This window comes from Pyxicephalus adspersus, unplaced genomic scaffold, assembly GCF_032062135.1.
Source record: "Pyxicephalus adspersus unplaced genomic scaffold, UCB_Pads_2.0 Sca185, whole genome shotgun sequence".
NCBI lineage: Eukaryota > Metazoa > Chordata > Amphibia > Anura > Pyxicephalidae > Pyxicephalus > Pyxicephalus adspersus.
The window spans coordinates 1-10,576 of NW_027317192.1; the positions used below are offsets into that span (position 1 = coordinate 1).

Below are 10,576 nucleotides of genomic sequence, written 5' to 3' on the forward strand. Positions count from 1 at the left end.
AGGTATTGGTAGGCCAATGGTGCACTCTACAGGATTATATATATATATATATATATATATATTAGCCTTTTATACTTTAATATTAAAAAATCATTGAAAGGCATACAAACTTCTAAATTTCAGTATGGCTGTATTCGAAGGTAATCCTTCAACTTCTATGGCACCTAAAAGTCCTGTTTTCTGTTATAGTTCTTGGTTCACATGTTTTAGATGTGGTGCCCTGACTACATTGTCAGCCCCATGTATTTGTGACACAAAATTAGAAATGTGTAGGGCTAAGTACACAAGTGCAATGGTTCTTGTTCGATAATCAGCTCAGGGCAGATATCGTGTGACAATCTTGCGTGTGTACAGTGCTCGTTGCCCATCATCCGAACGACCGTCCTAGCGGATCCACGGGCGATGGATGACAAACGATCGTAGTGAAGGGGAGAGCACAGCAGGGTGCCACACCCTCCTTCTCCCCCTTCACCTCTCCATAGAGCAGAATGGTGATGTATGTACACCACTCGTTTATGCATCGTGCAGTCGTTTGCCGTTGGAAGGAACATAAAAGATCCTTTCCAACGGCAATTGCTGCACGTGTGTACATAGCCTAAGTAATTCATAATTCTCAGCCTTCATGACCAGACATTATGACTAAAAAGGTGCCAGGGACAATAGACTGGAATGTTATGTAGGAGCTGCTTAGGTTAGTCTGTATTCAAATGCAATTTTAAAACTGACCTCTACCCATCAAGGCATTTTGTTGGCTTTGCTTAACTCAAAAAGCCCAGGGGAACGATGAAATAGAGTGCTGTAAGTGAACTATAAGCAGATTAATGTTTCCATGTTTTGGGATACAGTTCTTTTTAAGGATAACTTTGGGTAATAACCTTTAAGGTCCTTAAAATGATTCATTTTTGTTAGGCTTTTATAAGCTAACTTCTTATACCCTCCTTTCTGCAATATATAATTTATGTGACGTCCCTGTTTAAAGGATTTTCATTGATTTCACTTCTTGGTGAAAGGTAATTATTAACAGCAGGTTTCCTTTTAATATTTTCTGACACCTACCATGCCTATTCAGACCCATGAACTCATAGCCCCCATGGTGTGACTGTACAGCTGATTTTTGTGCTTCTTACCCCTCTTTATGGTTTATGGACTCCCTCTTGTGGTCATTACTGTTATCTGCATCCTTTACACCTGGTAGACCTCTAAGTTTTTGCATATAGCACAAAGTTCTGCAAATCTTTACACTCAGAGGAGCTTACAATTGTCATGTTGAGAAAGTGGACAGTAACTCATTTTATTTATTACAGACTAACTGTACCCATTTGTAAAATTCTTGAATTAAATTATGTGTAAGAAAAATGCTATGCACTTGTCTCCCTCCCTGTGGTCCTCCTCTTTCTATGGGCAATTTAAAATAAGATACTCATACACATTGCAATGTAGTCTTCTGAGTTGGTCGTCTTCCCTGCATTAGGAAATAAAACAATAGTGCAGCACATGGAAGAGTTTGAAATAGCTTGCTATGTTCATTATATCGTTCTATTTTTAACTTCCTCCTACTATTATCTTTCTATCTATACATCGTTTTTGTATATTCTTCCATGTTCTGCAATAAAAGGTATATTCTGCATTGGGCTGGCAGGAATTTTGAATTAAAACTCAATTTATCAGGCTTATTAATTTTTAAAGGAGTGATTTACACTTGTCCATTTTTATGCAGCAAAGTTCATGCATTTAGCATGATACAAGTAGTCCATAACTTCCCTGGGCCACCTCTGTATGCCACAGTTTAATGGGAAGGTGGAACTATATGGACCCATCCCTACATTCACATATCCAATGCCATGTGCTGCAATTTACAAAACTGTATAAATCTATTTTAAACATCAGGTTAAGATTTCCAAAAATTATATATATTTTAAACTGTACAGGTTTTTGTGTGCACCAGTGTCTTGTATTGCCTAACTAAGCTTTTATATGAAGGATTACCATTGACCAAGCCAAAATAAAAAGGTAACCTTTGTGCCATGTTTATGATGACTTTGGCAGGCCTCAAATATTGGCAAGACATCAGCCTGTCTGTGGTAGCAGTCGCTAACCTTTCGGACATCACAGACCACTAAATTCATCATTTTAAATCCCATGGACCATTAATATGAATTTTTAAAAAAAAGATAAATGCATTTATAAAATAATGATCTTCCTAATGGTTCCTGATGAGGACTGTAGACGCTCTGATTCATTGATCAGCTCAGGTTAAGTGATGTATTATTATTGTTACTATTATCATTAGTTGTATTATCTTTGGTATAACTAAAGTAATGCAAAATATTAGTTTTTCCCACTCATGTGTTTTTCATTCTAAGACCAAACAAGAAATGATAGTTGTCAAACTATTTGATGCCATTAAAAATAAAAGTTAAAGCAAATACACAGCTAAGGTCATACTTAGCTAAAATATCATCTGAGAAATAAAATTAAACAATCAGATGAGAATCGGTATTGGTGGAGCGGGGTGACTGTTGTAATGGTGGAAACAATACTGAAGCGTACGGCTCGGCAATGGTTCCCTCATACAACTTAATACTACACTGATGTCACGCTGCGCCTCCATTGTTTTTCCATCTCTAGTACAGTTTGTAAATTTAGTGCAAATATAAACGTGAATATATACATTTATTAGAATATTATTTTTGCTTTATTAATAAAACATAAAAATTGCAAATGTCCAAACTTTTCTGTGGACCACCAAATATTGCATGACAATATAGTACATAAACTTGTCCCAGTCCATAAATATTCTGTGAATGTAATACTGCTGACAAGAACATAACTCCGGATCTGGACTGTGCAGAATGCGAGGTGTAATATAAGCAGTCACCTCTGTTCTGTCATTGTCAAGGAGCTCTGTTACCACGACAACTGGAGCTGGCATGGCGATCTCCGATGGCAGCTGTCATATATATGCCGCTATTCAGGGCTCGCTGTGTGTGTGCATCTTTAAATAGCTGGCATTTTGTACAATGCGGAGTGCACACAGGTTCTCTGTTCACTATAGTATCTGCCGTTATCTGTATTGCTCGGTGCAAGCAAATGACAACACCGCAATAAATGACACGGCAATATTTTCTACGTTGTCACATACTTGGAATAGCAACACCATTTTGAATACCTTAAGCTGCATGTCATGCCCAAGCAGGCAATATTAAAGTCGGGTAGACATTTTTAGCAATTAAACAAATGGGCAAATGATGGGCCACATGCAGCGTTGCTGTTTTAGATTGAGCGAATGCTGACCAGTTTCCTGGAAACTGTAGGAATAGCTGTGCCCGGTGTCTGTGTATTTTATATTAAGGAATACAAAATACATTTGCATACTATTTATTTCATAGTCACTAAATGGGCAATAAGCCAACCCCTCGTTTTGTTTTTGAACAAACTGCTTATGCAAAGGTTTGAGCAAATATTCTCATTGCTGTAGTAGTTTTTTTTAGCACGGCCTTTTCTCTAATTCTAATATGAGACTTTTTCTGTAATCTGAAGGCAGGTTCACACATGCTGCTTGATCGATTTTTATTTATTTATTTATTTATTTTTTTGGTGCAGCTTGCACCTTGCCAGCCACATAAGGGCTCACATGGCAGCATTGCTTCTAAAAGATCGAGCGTCTGCACATAGCTGGAAGCAGTGAGCGGTACTATATCATTCTCTGCAGCCGCTTTTCTTCCCTTTTGGGGGCTGCCACATGGAGACGAAACATGTAGAGTTTCCTGGTATGAGTGGTAAATGCACCGCAACCTCACTGCCAGTGTGAATAAGCCATTTTCCAGTGTTTTCTGTATATTACCACCAGCATTTGCTTTTCCTATATCACTTCCACCAGACCCCAATACTACCATTTTTGTTATGCTATTCCTTGGTATACTCTTGTACTTATACTATTGAGTCATCAAATGGGGACAGGGATAGGACCGATCTCGGTGTTGTAGCCAAAGCATAATATCCAGGCGGTAGGCAATTTGAGGATCTCAAGAAAGGCCCTATACATTTTTCTCTATGAAAGGTTTCCTTTAAAACAAAATGCTAGCTTCTAGATTGGGTTGACTAAATTCTGTATTAATTTGCCCGCACCAGTTTAGATCACGTATCAAGAGGGTGAATTTACAGTATGCCCACCAGCTGCCATTCTGTACAATATTCTGATGGGACAAAACACAACCTCAAGCCCAGAGCTGCAGAGGAGAGAGACTCTGGTAAAACCATTGTATATTATCTGAAGTATTTCACTACTAATCCAGGGATTGTAATTTAGCACTAAAGCAGGTTTTGTATTTTCTCTGATGTCTCTAATGTCCCTTTTCAGATGAGACAGGGAGCGTTCCTGGTAAACACGGCCCGAGGCGGTTTGGTGGACGAGAAGGCACTTGCACAAGCATTGAAGGAAGGGAGGATACGAGGAGCAGCATTAGACGTACATGAGTCCGAACCTTATAGGTATTGTGTTCTTGTACTAATTGTATTGTACGTTGTATTCTGCCTGAAATTTGTTAGAACATTCTACCAATGCATGCATGTATTGAAAACATTGGATTGGGTTTAAGTTTCCTCCTGGACCTCCTTTTTAATGTTTTACCAAGGGAAAATTTGTTCTGGATGCTGATATTAACCAGATTGCTCCTTTACTCACCTGAACAGTTCATATTTATTTGCAATACAAGTTTTTTGCTTTTCTAGTTTTGAGGATTTTAGCGGAACTAAACTGAAAACTGTCTAAAAAAAAAAAAATACACCTACCTTTAATCCCGCAGGGCAGACCAATCCATCCAGAGGTGTCTTGCATCAGGTCCCATGTCGTCCCGGAGGTGGCTCCGGGCGCCACCATCTTCTTGGGTTCTTCATCCTACGTCACCCAAACCAGGCGCGATATCGGGTGACATAGGATGAAAAAGAAACTTGCAGATTTCGCTGCTCGTGCATAAGATCGGCAAATTTTTCTCTTTGCACAAAAAGGCTGCTTCTGCGCATGCCTAAGATGCTCGGACATGTGCAGAAGGAGCACCCAAGAGCCTCCCGGGAAGCGTGACGTAGGTATCCCAGGAGGCTTTTTGTCCCATTCTAGGCGATTGAGAATAAGGGGCCATGGCTGAACCTTTTTTTACTTTACATAAAAGGGTTGTCCACCCTTTTATGTATAGTGAAATTTCTGAGTTTAGGTACGCTTTAAGTGAAAGGGGAACTTGCTTTATGTTGCCAGCCACAACGGTGGGTCTCCATCCACTGCTCATTGCTTGCTTTCTCCTCCACTTGTGTCTCCCTCTCAGAACCAGTTAGTGCTTTTTTGGATAATATTGCATCCTAAGCTTCTCAGCATTGAAAAACCTTATGAAGTTGTTTTGCATTGCAAAGCGGAGTAGCTTCTAAGTCCAGGTATCCTCAGACCTGCTATTCAGGGGGTTATGATGACCCCTTCATAAACAAGGTCTATGGGTGAGTCTTGGACACATTATCTAATTATTGTATGATGTTGGCATGGGACCAGACCCGGCATTCCGTGCGTGAAGGTTTACAGCATTCTGCAGTACAGACGTTGCCTGTGCATCCTCCAGACTGCTAATAAATGAGGCAGTCTATCTTCTACACGTCATTTCAGAACAAAGCTTCCCTATCTGCAAAAAGCCACAAGCTGTATGAGAATCTGTATTCCTCATGATTTATGATGGAATGTTTTGTGTTAATATCTAATGACTAGTCATTTGATAATTAGGTTCTATCCAAAAATTTGTATTAGCCTGTAATACCTAATTATTTAATAAGCCCAACATAATCATCTCACCCAGGTTATGTAATTTAAACAGTGAAAGGTGATTATGTGCAATAACCCACAACAACTAAACTGGCATTTCAGTAATTTTTTTGGTAGTGAAGAATTGCTGAGCATCCAGCAGTTCTCATTGGGTGCCATCTTGTGTCCAAACCAAGAACAGCAGCCTCTGAGCAAAAATAGACAGACACCTTCAAAGTTATTCTGTGTCAGCATTTTATTGGAAAGGATCATGTCATCAGCATGTCTATCATTAGACTTTCCAAATCTCAGGTCTTTTATTGTGTTCACTGGAGGATTTTCTCCATGTGTCTGCATGTAAGAGGGGAGGCTCAGGAAGGCCGTTGCTCCGTCATGATGCAGTTTCTATTTTTGATGAATAGAAAAGTTGATTTCCAGTATTTTCTGTTTTGGTAATGACATGTTTTTTTTACTACTTGCAGTTTTTCTCAAGGTCCATTAAAAGATGCCCCTAACATCCTCTGTACACCACATGCGGCCTGGTACAGCGAACAGGCATCAATAGAGATGAGAGAAGAGGCAGCGAGGGAGATCCGCAGAGCCATTACAAGTAAGCATGGCTGCCATCTTGTATTGGGTTTTATATGCTCATTATATTGGTCTGGTTGGTTAATACGCCTAGCTTGGAAACTTTCGGTTCCATTCATGGCAAAGATCTGTTTGTGGCCTGGAAGTGTGTGATTCTCATATGGTCATTGGTGAGAATAGTAACAGGTTTACTATACTACCTGTCCCTAATGTTATATTTGCTATTTTCTCTCAATCTTCACCTACACAGGGCTTTCTCCCACTCCAATGGGAAGGCTGAAGTCAATTGTTCCAACCTGCATTAAAATAACATGGGTGTACTTTTCAATGAAAAGATGATTACTTTTTAACACAATTACTTTCTTGTTTCAAATGGAGATTTTTTATGTATGCTGCTAGAACTTCAGCCACAATTGTTCGTACTCCTGGGCTAGTCTTGTACAATGGGCCTGACTTATTAAAGCTCACTGACTGCAGTGGATAGACTAACATAGAAGAACCTAAGTGATCAACAAATTTGTCAAATATTTTTAGTCCTGGACCAAATCCAAAGCACAGAGTTTGCTGGACCACCCATGTTCTTCCATGATAGTCTGTCTTCTCCAGTCTTGGAGACCTTTGATAAAGCAGGCCAATGAAAATGTAAAAACAAATCACAATTTAATCTCTAAATACATTTTATCCTAACAGGTCGTATCCCTGACAGCCTGAAAAACTGCGTCAATAAAGAACACTTAAATGCAGCGGCACCTTGGGCCAATATGGAGCCGGCTGTAGTTCATCCGGAACTAAATGGTGCTGCCTACAGGTAAAATCACATTTTAGGAAACTTTGTACAGCTAGGTAAAATTAGAGGTGGGTTGAAAAAAAATAGTTTAACCTCTTAACCCAAAACATAAAAGTTCCAGAAATTGCAATTTAAATTCTATATGGTCTCCCACCTATTCTCCTATACTCTCCTAATTTTTTCCCCCCTTTAGCTGAGAGATTTAACTTATCGGTGTAATCTTTGCACCTGTCTATTACTCCTGCATGTGGACCTCTTGCAATACTCCTACTGCTCCATTAGCTTCTGTATCTAAATATACAAATATTCATGATGCCATTAATATTTAATAATGACAGGGACTGAAAGTGATGTTAAGCGCTGCCCTTTTATTGTCTTGTATTATTGATTGTGTGCCTGTCTGTCCCAGAGGTAATGATTACTCTTCTTGGAGGAATATCATATTAGGGGAGAGTTCACATATTGATTTATCTAAATTATCATTTCTATCAGGCATCCTTCCCCATTGCCGCACAAAGTTAGATTACAGCATGCACAGCTATGGATTCAAAGCACGCTTACATATTGGTAAATGGAGTGACATGTTAAGAAAGGGCAGTGCTAAGGCTTGTTGCAGACAAAATTCATGCTTGTATGTAACATCCATACCCAATTAAAATTTGGGATAAATTTAAAATAAAAGTTGCTTTGGAACCCAGTTTATAGCACCACACTGCTTTCCTATTTTCCCAATTTATAATGTAATGCACCACAGAACTTTGTGCCAGCACAACATAAATAAAAAATGTTTTTTTTATTGCAATAGCACCTGTCACACAGTGGGATAGATTAGGCAGCAAATGAAGAGTCCATGCTTAAAAAGGTCATGTATTTTTTAAGCCAAAACAATAGGAAAACTTTTATGGACTCGGAGGGCTTAGATAAGGGCCAAATTTGACAGCATAAGTGACTGTAATCGGGGGCGCCTTGAACTGCAGGTCAAGGCAATGGTTAATGTCTACAAAAAGTAGTTTTAAGAAACCAGTAAGAGGGTAATGGGTGCCCTAGGTTCATGCGTGCTTATCCATAAAAGAGGATGCTGCAAATAGGGCACCATAGCAGATCATCAGTTGGTGTCCCGCCTAGTCCATGTTCATCACCAAAAGGTTCCTACAGTGGGTAAGAAATAGATAATAAGCCGTGGATAAAAATAGCCTGGTCTGAGAAACTAAGTTTCTTTAGATCATGTGAATTTCTGGTGGTGCGTGTTTTGTTCATTGGCCTGGGCAGGGGGTGACAGCAAGATGCACTATGGGAAGAAGGCAGGCAGTGTCATTTGAAGAAAATGTTGCTAATGTCCTAGTGCTGGATACCAAAGGACATAAAAAAAAAAAAAATAACTCATTCCTCGACATAACGACTGCACAATATTAGGCAGGGGATTTGATGCTTGGGTAGTGTATAGCAGATCTCCCACAATAGGAAACTCGCACAGCAATAAAAACCCTACAAAGGTTTTGAACATTCCGTACGAACCAAACTGTTTCGTTGATGCATCCACGAAGTAGAGTTCTGTGTTTGGCAAAAATTCCTTTATCGATGCTTGAAATGTTATCAGTCTGTTTGCCAGATGTGACCTTGGTTAGATGCACCATATTAGGTGTTTGTACAGATGTTTATAAGGAAATATTTGCTTATTTACTACTTTTTCAAGATCTGTTCACTTGTCAGGTTTTCTTTTGAACAGCAGATGCTTTGTACCATTTTGCGTAGACTGACCAGGTTTTTTTCCTGCAGGTACCCTCCTGGTGTCGTTGGTGTGGCCCCAGCTGGCTTACCTTCAGCAGTTGATGCAATCGTCCCCAACGCCATGCCTGTGTCCCATGGTCATCCTGCCGTGGCTCACCCACCCCACACCCCTTCTCCTGGCCAAACCGTCAAACCAGAAGGCGACAGAGACCATCCGAGTGACCAGTTGTAGCCAATAACCTAAAGAGGAAAAAAAATTGCAAAAGACGACCATTCCTTGCATTGGAGATCTGGAGATCATCCGAGACTGAAGATGCCTAGAATATGAAGATTAATGTTATCTGGATTCCAAATAGAGGCAAAAATAATGAACTTGCAGATCATAATTGTTTTTAGAAATTGGTCCAAATATACAGTATAAAAAGAGAGGCAGAGAGCATTTGGAACTGTTCTATTTTTCCCCCCTTCATATTAAAATGTAGTTTGTCCCTGTTCAGTGGACTGACCTCACTGTTCTGTGTCCTGTTTGGGTCCTTTGTTAAAGCAAGAGAAGTTAGTAGTTAATATCTCATGAATGTACTTGTCTGTGTACAGTTTTTAGAACATAAAAAGGGTTTGTTTGCATAAATATCGATCGGGGAAAAAAAAAGAAACATAAGGGAGGCATTCAGCAAACCACTTTTGAAATAGATAAAAAAAGCTAAAAAAAATATATAATTTTGTTTTTATATGTTGTAACATGCCCAGTAAATAAGGCAGTTGGCAACCTTCTCAGGAGAATACATTTTCCCATTTTATTTTCTTTCAAACCACAGTGCATTGTTATTTTTTACCTGCTTGTTTTATGTATTTTTTTGCCACAAGCTTTTTTTTTCAAACTTTTTTTTTCTTTTGGCATGAATTCCCTTTACTTCAGATGATAAAATTACTTTTACTTTTTTTTTTAAAAAAAAAAAAAATCAAATTTTCGTATAAATGAGCATAGTGCTTCTTGTCAACAGTTTATGAAAAACAAAAAATTGAAAAAAAGTATATATTATTGGTGGTATGCGGGAAATCTAGACTACTGAAAGGTAGTACATTTCATTGCCTACATTGATTCCTTCCTGGTAATGTGGTAGGCTAGCAATATATTTTTTTTTTCTTTTTGGTTAAAATCATGTTTGTGAGTGTAACCATTTGTATGAATTATTTTAAAGGATTAAAAATCCCCAAATACATAACTTGTTGTGTTTTGTCTTGATTTGAAGGGCTTTTGGATGGTAGTAATGGTAGAATTTGTCTCCTTTAATGGAATAGAGCAGTGATCCCCAACCTTCTGGAGCTCAGACCACTGAATCTACGGATTTCAGACCGAGCATGCCCAGAGGACGAAACGCCCCCCTGGGTGACGTCACAATGCAAGAACCCACTCTCCTATCGCAGGTCTGATCCTGTGATGGGGGAGTGGTCAGTGCCTTTTGCCTGTGCACGCGCCCCCCATCCCCCCCCCCCCCACAAGCACGCACCTTCTCCCGACCCCAAAGCCGCAAACCACGGCTGGTCTCTGTGCTCACTGCCCACCTGTCAGAAGGTCATGGACTTGGGGTTGGCGACCCCTGGAGTAGAGCATGATAACTTAAAAAATGTTTGTGAATGAGGCAAAGTCAAAATACAAAGAATTCCAGATTGTGTGCAAGGAAAATTTAAAAATT

The 10,576-nt window shown here is 39.4% G+C and overlaps 1 protein-coding gene across 1 annotated transcript; it reads left to right on the forward strand.

Annotated features, from left to right (window-relative positions):
• Positions 1–113: 113 nt before the first annotated feature.
• On the forward strand, positions 114–10,105 carry LOC140344923 (C-terminal-binding protein 1-like). Its single transcript, XM_072432109.1, has 5 exons — positions 114–4,250; positions 4,361–4,491; positions 6,262–6,389; positions 7,058–7,175; positions 8,931–10,105. Exons 1-5 carry the CDS (start codon positions 4,200–4,202, stop codon positions 9,112–9,114), a joined length of 612 nt encoding a protein of 203 aa, XP_072288210.1. The 5' UTR covers positions 114–4,199; the 3' UTR covers positions 9,115–10,105.
• Positions 10,106–10,576: the final 471 nt, after the last annotated feature.

Excerpts from the sequence above, each read along its gene's own strand:
- LOC140344923 (XM_072432109.1), top strand. The coding sequence starts at position 4,200 with ATGGGACAAAACACAACCTCAAGCCCAGAGCTGCAGAGGAGAGAGACT. Across the intron at positions 4,251-4,360 it reads TGCAGAGGAGAGAGACTCTG|ATGAGACAGGGAGCGTTCCT; the intron begins GTAAAACCATTG and ends GTCCCTTTTCAG. Across the intron at positions 7,176-8,930 it reads CTAAATGGTGCTGCCTACAG|GTACCCTCCTGGTGTCGTTG; the intron begins GTAAAATCACAT and ends TTTTTCCTGCAG.